Below are 17,872 nucleotides of genomic sequence, written 5' to 3'. Positions count from 1 at the left end.
ACTAGTACAATCCTCTACCTTCCAGAAAAAGATATTTGCAGATCAGCAGTAGCCACACATGATCCCACCGAAGTGGTTGTGTAATTGATCTTCACATTCGTTTTCTGTTGGTGCATGAAAATAGCACATTGTGTTTCACAGCTATTTTTCATTAATTAGCCCTTTTAGGATATGCACAAATCTCAACCTGTTTTATATCCCTTTAATCATAATAAAGTATTTTTTGTTTATGGTCCTTTAAATTACATTTGGTCATAGACAGACAAGTATATTGTATATCTTTGTTTTTTTATTATTGACAATCAACTCTACCACTTGTTTATCTACAGGAAGCCAACCTGAGTATGTGCTGCAGTTTACTTGGGATTAGAAGACCATCAGAGACACCATTCAATTGTCTCAGCATGGATCACAGTGGATAGAAGATATTCTTCTTACTTGCTATAGTAAATTCTTTGCACTACATGAATGATATCAAAATAAGGACTAATTCTACTAAAGCTTGATAAATCTATGCTAAGTTGACAGTAGCACTGATAAGTACTTTTACCGATTTGATCAGAATTTAAAACTGTTTTTAAAGTTATTGAAAGCATGTAATAGATCAACTGTACCTCCTCTTAGGATGTTAGTACATACTAAACATAATAGAATTGTGATGTAAAAATAAAATCTAAATATTTGTCAGGATTAAAAACTAGAATTTCTTTGAATTATTATTTAATCAAAACATACCTTGTTATAAGGCCGTTACCTTTCATTTCATTCCTACAGAATAGAATATTGTAATTCTCCTGCCCTGCTCAAGTTAAAGGTACAACTAGACACCTTATTCTCAGCTGGCATGGTCCAGTTACGTTTGCTTTAAAATAAAGATTTACAAAAATAACAGTGTTCAAATTAGTAGCAATATTGCAAAGTTCTACATAAATGTATCTATGTAGTGCAAATGAATAACTTTACTGCACGCTGTCTGCAACTTGTCTGCAACTTTCAACAGAAAGGACAAATTAACCTGTGGTCTCAAGACTGGATTTTTAAAGCCATATTTTAAAAACAAAGGTGATCTGTTCTTTGTGACATCACTTTTTATGAGAAATTGGACTATTTGTTTTAATCCTACAACTACCTTACTAATAATAATCTCTTAATAGCAAAAAACAAAACAAAACCCAAACATGTTTCTCATAAGGCATTTTAACTATACATGTTTAACCCACAAGAGGAATTACAAGGACCTGCCAGGAGATAATTAATATAAAAGAAAGCACCTTTTTGTAGGGATAACTGATTTAATTTAATTACTTGTCCATTTGAAAAGTAAATAATGTTATGATGGTTGAATGGCATTAAACATACACACTATGGAGGGTATACTTTCTATGTAAGTATATGTGGATGTATTGGGATTAAAACATTTTTTTATATAAAAAGGGAAAACTGTCTCAAATAAAGGAATGCTTTAAGGTAAAGGAGCCATAACCTGTACCTAAGTATTTGCAGTATGTAGTTCCCTATAGCTAAACGCTATATGCAATAAAATACATCAAAATCACATTAAAAGACAAAACAATCCCTAAGGGATATGCACAACAGCAAGCAAAGAATAATCCGTTATAACCGGTCTTTTGTTGTCTGTCTTTACTGTTTGATATTGGTTATGTCTGCTTTCTCCTTCTTAGATGAACTTTATGCTGCATTTCTGTTCCCAATGAGAATGAGTCTTTAAGTTTTGTGCAATGCATTTTCATTATACTTTTTGGCATACAAGACACAGCAAAAATTTAAAGGAAAAAAAAAAAAGTGGTACACACTGTGGGTTAGAGGTTTTCAAATAATTATCTCTTGGTATTTATGGTACATCTGAGTTTCAAAGTTAATTAAAAGAAAATTAGAAATTGAACACATTTCACCATGTTTTTAACAATGGTTTTAAAGAATTAATACATTTACTTTAGTTTTGTAGGCAGATGTCTCTTCTTTTCTCTCTCTCAAAACCATCTAATTACCCGGTACCCCCCAAACAAAGTTCACTAAACAAACCGCTCAATTTATTAAGATACATCCCTAATGCGTACTTGAGAAACACAGCAGAACTAAATTACTGCCATGTCCTATAGGAAACAGAGGTGGCTACTGATTGGGGACATATTATTGGAGCAATTACTCCCATACTCCTTTGCTGGACTACACCCTGTGTCATGTATGCCAAAAAATATAGTACATTGTGTTCTTAGCACACAGTAACTTGGTCAAACACATGTAAATTAATCCACAAGAGTGAAGAGGACATAAGTCACATAAGAAAAAAGTGCAATACAATTATAATGAATCTAAAATGGGTTAATAATTTACTGCTCTTTGCTTTCTAGATGAAACAATATTTGCAGCTTGAGGTAGATATGATCCTTTGTTATGTATATAAAAATTAATAAAGTTCTGATAATTCTATACAAAAATATTACTTGTGTCCATTGTGTTCTGTCTTAAAAACTTACTAAGCTGCATTACTGTTTAGATCAGCAAAATGAGCATATCCTTTTAAACTATATTAACAAACATACACACTCAGTTTGACCAGAATATAGTCATTAAAAAAAATGAATTAATATCCCTTTGGTTGATAGTTATTATAGGGTTACTGATACATTATTATATGTGTGAGTATTAAATATAATATACAGTATATAAAATATATCTGAGGAAGGAGATTAAGACAGAGAAGCATAAACTTTCTTAATGTGAAGGTAAACTTTGATGAATGAAAGCCCGTTTTTTTAAAAATAATATTAAAAACAGACGCAATTTAATTCATCAAAGTTTAGAAAGCAGCCGTTTTTATTAAAAACGTACCTTTGTTTTTTTCACAGCCAGAGCAGCTTGCCCCACCCGAAGATCCTCTCTTCACACAACAGCAATGTTTTCCCCTGGGGGGAAAGCCGTGATTGGAGGAAGCTGGATTAGTCATTGATGATGTGTGAAGAGAGGATCTCCGGGTGGGGGAAGCTGCTGTGAAAAGAACAAAGGTAAGTTTTTAATTAAAACGGCTGCTTTGTAAACTTTGATGAATGAAAGTGCCCATGTTTTTAATAGTATTTTTAAAAACCGGGCTTTCATTTATCAAAGTTTACCTTCACTTTAATTCTATTTAATTAGCTTGAATAAAAGTGCATGGAACATTCAAATTCTAAACAGATTAAACAAGTTATTGAAGTTGAATTAACATTCCATTTGCTTTTTTTGTAAAATGCATTCTATGAACACCCATGAAAACCGATTTATTTATTGGGTTTCCCTGGTTGATACATTGCACTATTTATTAACAATCTTGCTTTAAACATATAGAAAGTTCTAAATTGAAATATGCATGTGCATTCCAGTTTTAAATAGAAGCATTTTTGCAGTATACTGCCATTACAAAAATGCTACTAGTAAGTTATTACTGTTAGTGGCATACGCAAATATGCTGTAACGTGCACCAGCATTCAAACACCACAACTTCTCAGAGTGAGCAGTAACTAGCATGACACAATTCTTCACTGATGCAATATACACCATCCCAGCTCTCTGAGCAGGCATGGTGTTTGAATCCTGGAGCTCTAGTCATATGCAGCATATGTGCGTATGCCGCTGAAACAGTAATAACTTTTACTATTTTACTAGAAGCATTATTGCCAATGGAAGTATATTGCAAAAATGCTTTTTAAAATCTAAAATGCATCCACACACACACACATTTCATTTTTTTTACCTTTTTATCCCTTTAAAGGGCTATTCTAGTCAATGTCTGAAAAATAATTTTTGCAATATATTCCATTAAAGGGACATGAACCCCAAAATGTTTCCAGTTACTTCTATTATCAAATTAGCTTCATTTTATTATTATTATTATTACCGTATTTATTTGTAGAGGGCCAACAGATTCCGCAGCGCTAATTCATTCTCTTAGTATCATTTGTTGGAGGAGAAATGCACTGCTAGTTTCTCACTGAACACATGGGTGAGCCAATGACAATTGGTATGTGTGTGTGTGTGTATATATATATATATATATATATATATAGAGAGAGAGAGAGAGAGAGAGCGAGCAATATATATATATATATATATATATATATATATATATATATATAGCCACCAATCATCAGCTAGAACATAGGTTATTTGCTGCTCCTGAGCTTACCTAGATAAACCTTTCAGCAAAGATAACCAGAGAAGGAAGCAAATTAAATAATAGAAGTAAATTGGGAAGTTGTTTGAATTGTATGCTCTGTCTAAATCATGAATGTCTAATTATGACTTTACTGTCCCTTTCACCCCTTAACGACCGAGGACGTGCAAGGCACGTCCTACATTAGGTGTCAGTTAGTGACCAAGGACGTGGCACGTCCTCTGGGGTTTAAAGCGGTGGAAGTGATCGTGATTGCTTCCAGCCGCTTTGAAGGTATTGCAGTGATGCCTCGATATTGAGGCATAACTGCAATACCTTTTTCTTCTTAAAAGGGAAGAGTCCACAGCTGCATTCATTACTTTTTGGAAATTCAGAACCTGGTCACCAGGAGACGGCAAAGACACCCCAGCCAAAGGCTTAAATACCTCCCTCACTTCCCTCATCTCCCAGTCATTCTTTGCCTTTCGCCACAGGAGGTTGGCAGAGAAGTGTACAGAAGTTTGAGATAGTCTCTTATCGAGTGTAGTACTCTTCGCAATGGGACTGGAGTTTTAAGTAATCCTGTCAGCCTCTCAGTGAGAGCATGGATGAAAGTTAGAGTCTGGAGATGCAAGGGAGAGTTTTCCTGCGAACCCATCCCGACTTATATTAACAGCTCCTTGGTAATCAGCGTTGACAAGTTTCGCTGCCTACCTTTCTTCACTCAAGTCCATTCAGAAGCAAGGCTATCTGCCACACTTGAAGGGCCGTGTTCCTGTTCCACGGCGTAGATTCCGGTAAGATTGTTTATTTTATTTCAAAATAGGAATGTAATGTTAACGAAACAAGGTAGGGTCCCTGTGGGACTCCTTTTATCTTAATAAGGAATCATGGGTTAATATCTCCTGAGGGGGGTTATTGAACAGGGGGGACCATTAATCATTTTTGTTATATGGTTCTGCAAATGTGTAGCTATACTTAGGCTTTCGGCCTTTACGGAACATAACGGCCTTTTAATGATGCGATCTTTCCAGATTGCGCGCCCTTTTTCTTTCTAATGACACGGTGAGTCCACGGATGATCTAATTACTATTGGGAAAATCATCCTTGCCCAGCAGGAGGCAGCAAAGAGCACCTCCCTTCCCTCCAACCCCAGTCATTCTCTTTGCCTACGTTAGAGCAAGGAAAAGGTAAAGTTTAGGTGTTAGAAAGAAGATTCTTCAAGCAAGATTTTATTATTTTTAAGTAGTGCAAGATTGTGCTGCTTTGTCCTAGGGTGTAGCCGTAGTCCATATCAGTCTCTTCAGTAGAGCAGTGGTGGATTTCAAGCAATGGGAACTTGTGGGTTATAATCGTCACTGCGCCTCCCATATATTTAATGCTGCCCTAACTTCAAAAGCCTGAGTAAAATTACTTGTTTTTTTCCACAGGTCCATGTGAGGGAACAGGCCTCTCAAACCTAGTGAGCTGCCTTGCAGATTTCTAAAGGTAAGTGCTAACTTTTTATTTTCTGGGAGCGTATACAGAATAAAAGATGACACTTTAAAAGTACTACTGGGACAAAAGACATCCTCATATGGCTTAGGGGATCATTTTATTATGGGCAGTAATGGCAGGCACTGGGGACGAGGAGAGCAGGCTCAGAGGTAGTGTTTTTTACTTTTGTATATATCGGACTGCTTTACAATACATTTGGCCAAACTGGAGGTTAATCTTGTAACACCCACGATGGGCAGGGTTAGCTGAGGTGGCAAATTCTGTTGCGCGCCTTTCTCCAATACACTTCCTGTGTTTCGGAGCGGAGAAAGCTTTGTCACAGTTTTTAGCAGTGTTGCGGATAACGGACTTCAATTGACAGAAAATAGAAGTTGAGTCCGGTTCATCTAGCAGAGTATATACTCCGGTGTCAGTCAGGTAAGCACCTCAGCAAAGCTAAGCTGAGGTGTAGAGGTTGTCCGGAGTGTTTTTTTGTGATACTTTATTATTTTGTTGCAGAAAAATAAAGCAGTTTCGTTTTAAAATTTAAAGGAACAGTAACGATTTTTTGTGGAGTATTTTCTAAAATATCAGTTGTTTATCTATTTATTCTGTTTATGGTGAATAAAGATGGACCAAGAGGCCCTGCAAGATGTTACATGTTCTTTATGTTTTGATGCTAATGTGGAACCACCAATCCCTTTCTGTTCCTCATGTAATTGAGAGAACTTTACATTACAGGGATAGACTTTTTTTTCTGAGCCAATATTGTCTAGGGCGGATGCTGTTCAGGAGTCTTCTGACAATGTTCAAGATATGCCGCAACTTTCTCCTCAAATGTCCCAAAATTTATCGTCCACACATCCAGTGATTTGCGCTTCCTCTCTCTTACTCCACCTGGAGTTACGTTGCAAGACATCACTTCCCTCATGTGCTCTGTGGTTTCTGATGCGTTGTCTGCTTTTCCCATGCTGCAGGGAAAGCGCAAGAGGAAATGTAAACAATCAGTAAGTAAGGTTGCTGACACAGTCGTGGCTATTCCGAATGCCCCCTCCCAGAAATCTGAGGAGGAAGATACTTTGGTAGCATCTGAGGGTGAAATCTCTGTGTAATTCCTTCTGCTGATACTAAAGTTGTATCCTTCAGGTTAAAGCTAGAACACCTCAGTGTGTTACTTAAGGAGGTTTTAGCTACCCTGGACGACAACGACACTACTGTCGTAGTCAATCCTAAGAAGTCTAGTAAACTAAACAAATATTTTGATGTACATTCCATGGTGGAGGTTTTTCCTGTACTAGATCGAGCTACAGAGATTATTGCTAGGGAATGGGAGAGACCGAGTATCCCTTTTTCTCCATCGTCTATATTTAAGAAGATGTTTCCTATAGCAGACTCTATCAAGCAGTCTTGGCAGACAGCCAGCATGGAGATTACCCCTTCCACCTTGGGTACTAAGAGGACCACTATTCCCATAAAAGATAGTTGTTCCTTTAAAGATCCTATGGACAAGAAATTAGAGGGGTTACTCAAGAAAATGTATGTACACCAGGGTTTACAATGGTAACCTGCTTTGTGTATTGCTACCGTCACTAGTGCGGTAGCATACTGGTTTGATGCGTTGTCTGATTCTATTCGGACAGACACTCCCCTTGAAGAGATCCAGAATAGGATCAAGTCCCTTAAGTTGGCCAATTCCTTTATTACGGATGCCTCCCTACAGGTTATTAAACTGGGAGCAAAGATTTCTGGTTTTGCTGTGCTGGCCCACAGAGCTTTATGGTTGAAATCTTGGTCTGCGGATGTGTCATCTAAGTCTAAGCTTTTGGCGATCCCTTACAAGGGGCAGACCTTGTTTGGGCCGGGATTGACGGAAATAATTTCTGATATTACGGGAGGAAAGGGCCATTTCCTCCCTCAGGACAAGAGGAATAAGCAGAAGGGACGTCAGAGCAATTTTCGTTCCTTTCGAAACTTCAAGGGTAAACCTTCCTCTCCTTCTTCCAAGCAGGAACAGTCCAAGCCTTCCTGGACCTCAACCAGTCTTGGAACAAGGGAAAACAATCCAAGAAGCCTGCTATTGACTCAAAAGCAGCATGAAGGGCCTGCCCCCGATCCGGGCTGGATCTTGTGGGGGGAAGACTTTCCTTCTTTGCTCAGGCTTGGGTTCGGGATGTTCAGGATCCCTGGGCGGTGGACATTGTGTCCCAGGAATACAAGCTAGCGTTCAAGACCTTCCCTCCCAGGGGCAGGTTTCTGCTTTCAAGATTATCTGTAGACCAGATAAAGAGAGAGGCGTTCTTACACTGTGTCCGGGACCTTTCTGACCTAGGAGTCATAGTTCCTGTCCCAATGCAGGAACAGGGTCTGGGGTTCTACTCCAATCGGTTCCCAAAAAAGAGGGAACCTTCAGACCAATTTTAGATCTCAAAGGTCTAAACAAATTCCTCAGACTACCATCCTTCAAGATGGAAACTATTCGTTCCATTCTTCCCTTGGTTCAAGAGGGTCAATTTATGACAACGGTAGATTTAAAGGACGCGTACCTGCATGTTCCCATCCACAAGGACCATCACAAGTTTCTGAGGTTCGCATTTCTAGACAAACACTTCCAGTTTGTGGCTCTTCCATTCGGCCTTGCCACAGCTTCCAGAATTTTTTCAAAGGTTCTGGGATCACTGTTGGCGGTGCTCCGATTGCGGGGCATTGCAGTGGTGCCTTATGTGGACGACATTCTGGTTCAGGCGCCATCCTTTCAGCAAGCAAAATCCCACACGGAAATGTTATCCTTCCTGAGATCTCACGGATGGAAGGTGAATTTGGAAAAGAGTTCCTTAGTTCTAACTACAAGGGTAGTTTTCTTGGGAACCATAATAGATTCCTTATCAATGAAAATATTTCTGACAGAAGTCAGGAAATTAAAGATAGTCGATTCTTGTCTAGCGCTTCAGTCCTCTCCTCGACCATCAGTGGCTCAATGTATGGAGGTAATCGGTCTGATGGTAGCGGCATCCCATTTGCCTGTTTCCACCTCAGACCTCTGCAGTTTTGCATGCTGAGGCAGTAGAATGGAGATTATGCGGATCCACAGTTACATCAGGAGCAGGAGACAAGGGATTCCCTTCTTTGGTTGTTGTCTCAGGATCATCTATCCCAGGGAACATGCTTCCGCAGACCCACTTGGGTGATTTCGACAACGGACACCAGCCTACTGGGATGGGGAGTCTGGGGCTCTCTAAAGGCTCATGGACTCGGTCGGAGTCTGTTCTATCCATAAACATTCTGGAGCTGAGAGCAATCTTCAGTGCTCTTCTGGCCTGGCCTCAGTTAGCCTCGGCCCAGTTTATCAGGTTCCAGTCGGACAACATAACTTCAGTGACCTACATCAACCATCAAGGGGTAACTCGAAGTTCCTTGGCCATGACAGAGGTAGCCAAGATAATTCAGTGGGCGGAGACCCACAACTTCTGTCTGTCGGCGATCCACATCCCAAGAGTGGACAACTGGGAAGTGAATTTTCTGAGCAGACAGACCTTTTACCCGGGGGAGTGGGAACTCCAGCCCGAAGTGTTTTCAAGCTTGATTCTCAAATGGGGACAGCCGGAACTGGATCTCATGGCATCTCGGCAGAATGCCACGCTCCCAAGGTACGGGTCGAGGTCAAGGGAACCTCAGGCTGTACTGATAGACGCTCTGGCAGTACCTTGGAATTTCAGTCTAGCATACCTTTTTCCTCCGTTTGCTCTTCTTCCTCGGGTCATTGCTCAAATCAAGCAGGAGAGGGCATCGGTGATCCTCATTGTACCGCTTGGCCTCGCAGGATTTGGTATGCAGATCTGGTGGACATGTCTCTTCTACCTTGGAGACTTCCGTTGAGGAAGGACCTTCTAATTCAAGGGCCCTTCCTTCACCCAAATCTAGTTTCTCTGAAGCTGACTGCTTGGAGATTGAACACTTAATTTCTCTTGTAAGGTGTATCCAGTCCACGGATCATCCATTACTTGTGGGATATTCTCATTCCCAACAGGAAGTTGCAAGAGGACACCCACAGCAGAGCTGTAATATAGCTCCTCCCCTAACTGTCATAGCCAGTCATTCTCTTGCAACTCTCAACAAGCAAGGACGTTGTAGGAGAGAGTGGTTAAATATAGCTAGTTTATTTTCTTCAAGTTTGTTATTTTTAAATAGTACCGGAGTTGTGCTATTTTATCTCAGGCAGTAAATAGAAGAAGAATCTGCCTGAGGTTTCTATGATCTTAGCAGGTTGTAACTAAGATCCATTGCTGTTCTCACATATGTCTGAGGGGATTACACAGATGAGGTAACTTCAGCGAGAGAATGGCGTGCAGTTTATTCTGCTATCAGGTATGTGCAGTTATAATTTTTTCTAGAGATGGAAAACACTAGAAAATGCTTCTGATATCGGATTAATGTAAGTTAAGCCTGAATACAGTGATTTAATAACGACTGGTATCATGCTTACTCCCAGGGGTAATACCCTTATGATATTTACAATATAAAACGTTTGCTGGCATGTTTAATGGTTTTTATATATGCTTTGGTGATAAAACTTTATTGGGGCCTAGTTTTTTCCACATGGCTGGCTTAAATTTTGACTAGAAACAATTTCCACTGTTGTAGTATAAAAGTTACAGTTGATGCAGTTAAAATTACAAACTGTGAAATCTAGCTTTCTAGGGACTCTGATAGATTCTGTAGAAATGAAAATTCAACTGACGGAGTCCAGGTTATCAAAGCTTCTAAATTCCTGCCGGGTTCTTCATTCCATTCCGCGCCCTTCGGTGGTTCAGTGTATGGAAGTAATCGGCTTAATGGTAGCGGCAATGGACATAGTGCCGTTTGCATGCTTACATCTCAGACCGCTGCAACTATGCATGCTCAGTCAGTGGAGCGGGGATTACACAGATTTGTCCCCCTCAACTGAATCTGGACCAAGAGACCAGGGATTCTGTTCTCTGGTGGCTATCTCGGGTCCATCTGTCCAAAGGTATGACCTTTCGCAGGCCAGATTGGACAATTGTTACGACAGATGCCAGCCTTCTAGGTTGGGGTGCAGTCTGGAACTCCCTGAAGGCTCAGGGATCGTGGACTCAGGAGGAGTCTCTCCTTCCATTAAATATTCTGGAACTAAGAGCGATATTCAAGGCTCTTCAGGCTTGGCCTCAGTTAGCAACTCTGAGGTACATCAGATTTCAGTCGGACAACATCACGACTGTAGCTTACATCAACCATCAAGGGGGAATAAGAAGTTCCCTAGAGATGTTAGAAGTTTCAAAAATTATTCGCTGGGCAGAGAGCACTGGGAGGCGGATTTTCTAAGTCGTCAGACTTTTCATCCGGGAGAGTGGGAACTCCATCCGGAGGCATTTGCCCAACTGATTCATCGTTGGGGCAAACCAGAACTGGATCTCATGGCGTCTCGCCAGAACGCCAAGCTTCCGTGTTACGGATCCAGGTCCAGGGATCCCAAGGCGACACTGATAGATGCTCTAGCAGCGCCCTGGTCTTTCAACCTGGCTTATGTGTTTCCACCGTTTCCTCTGCTCCCTCGATTGATTGCCAAGATCAAGCAGGAGAGAGCATCGGTGATTCTGATACCACCTGAGTGGCCACGCAGGACCTGGTATGCAGATCTAGTGGACATGTCATCCTTTCCACCATGGTCTCTGCCTCTGAGACAGGACCTTCTACTTCAGGGTCCTTTCAACCATCCAAATCTAATTTCTCTGAGGCTGACTGCCTGGAGATTGAACGTTTGATTTTATCAAAGCGTGGCTTCTCCGAGTCAGTTATTGATACCTTAAGACAGGCACGAAAGCCTGTCACCAGGAAAATTTACCATAAGGTATGGCTTAGATATCTTTATTGGTGTGAATCCTAGGGTTACTCATGGAGTAAGGTCAGGATTGCTAGGATATTATCTTTTCTCCAAGAAGGTTTGGAAAAAGGATTGTCAGCTAGTTAAGCGTCTGGCAGATGTTCCAGACGTTCAGGCATTTTGTCAGGCTTTAGTTAGAATCAAGCCTGTGTTTAAACCTGTTGCTCCACCATGGAGCTTAAACTTGGTTCTTAAGGTTCTTCAAGGAGTTCCGTTTGAACCTCTTCATTCCATAGATATCAAGCTTTTATCTTGGAAAGTTCTTTTTTTGGTAGCTATTTCCTCGGCTCGTAGAGTCTCTGAGTTATCTGCCTTACAATGTGATTCTCCTTATCTGATTTTTCATACGGATAAGGTAGTCCTGCGAACCAAACCTGGGTTCTTACCTAAGGTGGTATCTAACAAGAATATCAATCAAGAGATTGTTGTTCCATCCTTGTGTTACACAATTTGGACGTGGTCCGTGCTTTAAAGTTTTACTTACAAGCTACTAAAGATTTTCGTCAAACATCTGCTTTGTTTGTTGTCTACTCTGGACAGAGGAGAGGTCAAAAGGCTTCGGCAACCTCTTTTTCTTTTTGACTAAGAAGCTTAATCCGCTTAGCCTATGAGACTGCTGGACAGCAACCTCCTGAAAGGATTACAGCTCATTCCACTAGAGCTGTGGCTTCCACTTGGGCCTTTAAAAATGAGGCTTCATTTGATCAGATTTGCAAGGCGACGACTTGGTCTTCGCTTCATATTTTTTAAAAATTTTACAAATTTGATACTTTTGCTTCTTCGGAGGCTATATTTGGGAGAAAGGTTTTACGGGCAGTGGTTCCTTCCATTTAAGTTCCTGCCTTGTCCCTCCCTTCATCCGTGTACTTTAGCTTTGGTATTGGTATCCCACAAGTAATGGATGATCCGTGGACTGGATACACCTTACAAGAGAAAACACAATTTATGCTTACCTGATAAATTTATTTCTCTTGTGGTGTATCCAGTCCACGGCCCGCCCTGTCATTTTAAGGCAGGTAATTTTTAAATTTAAACTACAGTAACCACTGCACCCTATGGTTCCTCCTTTCTCGGCTTGTTTTCGGTCGAATGACTGGCTATGACAGTTAGGGGAGGAGCTATATTACAGCTCTGCTGTGGGTGTCCTCTTGCAACTTCCTGTTGGGAATGAGAATATCCCACAAGTAATGGATGATCTGTGGACTGGATACACCACAAGAGAAATAAATTTATCAGGTAAGCATAAATTGTGTTTTTATCCAAGCAGGGCTTTTCAGAATCGGTCATAGAGACCATGATTCAGGCTCGTAAACCTGTAACTAGAAGGATTTACTACAAGATATGGCGTAAATATCTTTATTGGTGTGAATCCAAAGGATATTCTTGGAGTAGAGTTAGGACAGAATTCTAGGAATCCTTTCTCCAAGAGGGACTGGAGAAGGGTTTATCGGCAAGTTCCCTAAAGGGTCAAATATCTGCCTTGTCAATTTTGTTACACAAACGTCTGGCGGATGTCCTAGATGTGGAATCGTTTTGTCAGACTTTGTTCAGGATCAGGCCTGTGTTTTAGCCGGTTACTCCTCCCTGGAGTCTTAACCTAGTTCTTAAAGTTCTTCAACAGGCTCTGTTTGAGCCTATGCATTCCTTAGAGAATAAGTTGTTATCTTGGAAAGTTCTGTTTCTTGTTGCTATTTCATCTGCTCGTAGAGTTTCAGAGCTCTCGGCATTACAGCATGAATCCCCTTACCTTATTTTTCATCCGGATAAGGTGGTTTTGCGTACTAAGTTAGGGTTTCTCCCTAAGGTGGTTTCAGATCGGAACATTAATTAGGAGATTATTGTTCCTTCCTTGTGTCCTAAACCTTCTTCTCAGAAGGAACATCTGCTGCACAATTTAGACGTAGTGCGTGCATTAAAATTCTATTTACAGGCGACTAAGGATTTTCGTCAGTCTTCTGCTCTGTTTGTGGTCTTCTCTGTGAAACGTAAGGGGCAGAAAGCTACGAGCTACTTCTCTTTCTTTGTGGCTGAAGAGTATCATTCGCTTTGCCTATGAGACTGCTGGACAGCAGCCTCCTGAGAGAGTTACGGCTCATTCTACAAGGGCTGTTTCCTCTTCCTGGGCATTCAAAAATGAAGCTTCTGTTTAACAGATTTGCAGGGCTGTAACTTGGTCCTCTCTTCACACTTTTTAAAAATTCTATAAATTTGATACTTTTGTCTCGGCTGAAACTTTTTTTTTGGGACAAAGGTTCTTCAAGCATTGGTGCCTTCCGTTTAGCTTCCCTGTCTTGTCCCTCCCTTATCATCTGTGTACTCTAACTTGGGTATTGATTCCCAATAGTAATTAGATGATCTGTGGACTCACCGTGTCATTAGATAGGAAACTAAATTTATGCTTACCTGATAAATGTATTTCTTTCTTGACACAGTGAGTCCACGGCCCGCCCTGTTTTCTTAAAGACAGGTTTTGTTATAACCTTCAGACACCTCTACACCTTGTTGCTTTCTTTCTCTCCTTTGGTCGAATGACTGGGGTTGGAGGGAAAGAGGTGATATTTAACAGCTTTGCTGTGGTGCTCTTTGCCGCCTCCTGCTGGGCAGGAGTGATATTCCCAATAGTAATTAGATGATCCGTGGACTCACCGTGTCAAGAAATAAATTTATCAGGTAAGCATAAATTTCGTTTTTGTGACTGGCACAGTGCACCTCGTGACGGTGCAATTAAGTTGTTTTTTTCACTTTCGTATGATGACTGTGTGCGACCGAGAGTCTAGCTCGTAGGTTGTCTGGTTCACAGTAGGTGGTGAGTGCCCCAGCCATTGGGGGTGTCAAAGGGTGCGAGTTAGTTTTGTCTTTTTGTAATCCCAAGATTATGGAAGATTCTGATATGCACGACACGGATGCTTCTAATGTGTGTTGTGATGAATATGAAATGGCCTGGGTAATTAATGCGCATCAGTTATGTTCTGGGGTGCTGTTCTAGAGTACTCTCTTCTCCGGAGTCTGGGAGCTTAGAGTGCGTTGAGCTATCCGCCTCTGAGGTTTCCATAACCCATGAGGCGCGTGCCCAAGTCCCTTTCCCGGCTACGCACGCAGGTGTCCCTATGGCCTTCACTCCTCCGGAGAGTGGCTTGTTTCCGCCGGAGGTTATGGCACGGTTCCGCATGGCCATTTCTATGGCGCTGTCTGATTTATATCTCCCAAGTCAAGTATTTCTCAGATACTGTTCGTGCTCCGTTAATCTAGGTCCATCGAGCCTGGGATCGCCCGATTCAGTTCGGCCTTCTGGAGAAACGTTGGCCCCTGAGATTTCAGGGGCCCCAATCTCGGAGCCGAGGTCTCCAATAGATCCGGCGAGGGATGATTTTGCCTTCCGTTATAGGCTGGCTCGCTTTCGGGTTCTTTTAAGACATGTTTTGGCAATGTTAGAGGATCCCAGTCCTAGTGGGCAGAGGGATCCGAGGCCTTAGAAGTTGGATGGCAAGATGGATATGACGTTAGGGGATGGAGTCAATCTCTTCTTCATTTTATTTATGTTTTTTTTCTGTTCCATTTCTGAGCTTGGGTGAATGGGGCCTCTACTTGGCTGGTCCTGTTGTTCTCATTCACCTTGTGCGTTCACCCGATGGGTGCTGCCTTACATTTTATTTGTGATCTGGATGGATGTGTTTAATTTGTTTTTCCTTAAGCTCAGGCCTGTTAGATTCCGTTTTCATGAATGTTCTTCTCTGGAACTGATACTTGCGACTCGTGGTCGCGTGGGCACTGCCTTGGGAGTTGCGCACTTGCTTGAATATTAGAATTTTCTTTTTTTTAAATTTATTTATATCCAACAATGTATACGGTTACACAAGTTATTTGTCTTTTGCGCCACGCAGAGCCAAGTATCATATAGCATACATAAGAACAACTATCGTACATAATTAAATCCTTATTAATATTGTGTAAAAGATTTCTATTTGTACACATCGCTGGGGTTTTAACTTTTTTTAAAGCATAACATACTAAAGAAGAAGAAAAAAAAAATACATCACAGTACCAACACAGCCACCGGATAGAAAGGACACTAATAGAAGAACCGCTTAAAGATATACTTCTATCATTGGATATCCTCTGATTTTACACGGACATAAGGTACCGCTCTCGTATGATATTATAGATTGATCCTATACTATTAAAGCACAATCATCTACATACAAAAGTTTTCTGCTAGTACACTTCAAGACTCTGCTATTTTCCTCTAGAGTTTTTTTACCGCTTACTTTAGCAATATTTCATTTTATTTGTATATTTTATTTCTTATTTTAGCCAATAGTGCTATTGGACCCTTATCTATTCCTACATTCCCCGTTTTATATTGTGTATACACCCACAGCACATTGATTTTGGTTTATGTAATTTACATTTTACTTTCTACTCTTTTGTAATCTGCTTTTATTCGAGCTAATCTTAAGAGCTTAAGTAATTACACTAACTCTGTATTTTACTACCACTATTTTTTACCATTCGTTTGGTATCATTTTTTATCTTGTTTTTCCTGTATATTCTCTATTAAATTCTTATCTTACTTAGATATTTGTTGTTTTATTCAGCTAATTATTTTTTTAGCCTGTACTATCTGTTTTTTTCTGGCGGACTGAGTGATATTTCCTCACACCCTTATATTTTGGTTATAACCCTAGCTTTAGCGCCAGTACTACTCCTATATTCTGTGCATTTTCCCTTGGTTTTTTTTTAGAGGGACCCCCACCTCTGTACTCGGCTTAGGGTAGATATTTAGCGCCAATTCTCACACTCCTTTCATACTTACCCATACAGAAAAGACAGTGCCAGCATGCTGGTTGTCTGTGCTGTTTCTCCAACATTGGTGTGTCCGGTCCACGGCGTCATCCTTACTTGTGGGATATTCTCTTCCCCAACAGGAAATGGCAAAGAGTCCCAGCAAAGCTGGTCACATGATCCCTCCTAGGCTCCGCCCACCCCAGTCATTCTCTTTGCCGTTGCACAGGCAACATCTCCACGGAGATGGTTAAGAGTTTTTTGGTGTTTAAATGTAGTTTTTATTCTTCTATCAAGTGTTTGTTATTTTAAAATAGTGCTGGTATGTACTATTTACTCTGAAACAGAAAAAGGATGAAGATTTCTGTTTGTAAGAGGAAGATGATTTTAGCAGACAGTAACTAAAATCGATTGCTGTTTCCACACAGGACTGTTGAGATGAAGTAACTTCAGTTGGGGGAAACAGTTAGCAGACATTTCTGCTTAAGGTATGACTAGCCATATTTCTAACAAGACCATGTAATGCTGGAAGGCTGTCATTTCCCCTCATGGGGACCGGTAAGCCATTTTCTTTGTTAAACATAAAAGAATAAAGGGCTTCAAAAAGGGCTTAAAAACTGGTAGACATTTTTCTGGGCTAAAACGATTGCTTTACTAGGCATATTATGCAGATTCTAACTAATAATTGGTATTATAATCTTGGGGAACGTTTAGAAAAACGGCAGGTACTGTGTTGGACACATTTTTCAGATGGGGGCCTTTCTAGTTATAGACAGAGCCTCATTTTCGCGCCATTAATGTGCAGTTGTTTTTGGAGAGCAAGGCATGCAGATGCATGTGTGAGGAGCTAAGAATCACTGAAAAAGCTTATAGAAGGCGTCATTTGGTATCGTATTCCCCTCTGGGCTTGGTTGGGTCTCAGCAAAGCATATAGCTGGGACTGTATAGGGGTTAAATGTAAAAACGGCTCCGGTTCCGTTATTTTAAGGGTTAAAGCTCTGAAATTTGGTGTGCAATACTTTTAATGCTTTAAGACACTGTGGTGAAATTTTGGTAATTTTTGAACAATTCCTTCATACTTTTTCACATATTCAGTAATAAAGTGTTTTCAGTTTGAAATTTAAAGAGACAGTAACGGTTTTATTTTAAAACGTTTTTTTTGTGCTTGGTTGACAAGTTTAAGCCTGTTTAACATGTCTGTACCATCAGATAAGCTATGTTCTATATGTATGAAAGCCAATGTGTCTCCCCATTTAAATTTATGTGATAAGTGTGCCATAGTGTCCAAACAAAGTAAGGACAGTAATGCCACAGATGATGATATTGCCCAAGATGATTCCTCAAATGAGGGGAGTAAACATGATACTACATCATCCCCTAATGTGTCTACACCAGTTTTGCCCACACAGGAGGCCCCTAGTACATCTAGTGCGCCAATACTTATTACCATGCAACAATTAACGGCTGTAATGGATAACTCCATAGCAAATCTTTTATCCAAAATGCCTACTTATCAGAGAAAGCGCGATTGCTCTGTTTTAAACACTGAAGAGCAGGAGGGCGCTGAT

At 40.6% G+C, this 17,872-nt stretch overlaps 1 protein-coding gene across 2 annotated transcripts in view; it reads left to right on the top strand.

Annotated features, from left to right (window-relative positions):
• The window catches only part of ACBD5 (acyl-CoA binding domain containing 5), a 146,098-nt gene extending 143,637 nt beyond the window's left edge, over positions 1–2,461 (top strand). For both annotated transcript variants that reach the window (XM_053713907.1, XM_053713906.1), the window contains exon 13: positions 330–2,461. In XM_053713907.1, coding sequence (XP_053569882.1) covers positions 330–342 — 13 coding nt within the window. In that variant the 3' untranslated portion in view covers positions 343–2,461. The remainder of the gene's footprint in view (positions 1–329) is intronic.
• The last annotated feature ends 15,411 nt before the right edge of the window (positions 2,462–17,872 follow it).

This window comes from Bombina bombina, chromosome 5 (assembly GCF_027579735.1).
Source record: "Bombina bombina isolate aBomBom1 chromosome 5, aBomBom1.pri, whole genome shotgun sequence".
In the NCBI taxonomy this organism is placed as follows: Eukaryota; Metazoa; Chordata; class Amphibia; order Anura; family Bombinatoridae; genus Bombina; species Bombina bombina.
The sequence above is the reverse complement of the archived record's forward strand: the minus strand, read 5'-3'. Positions and strand labels throughout refer to the sequence as shown.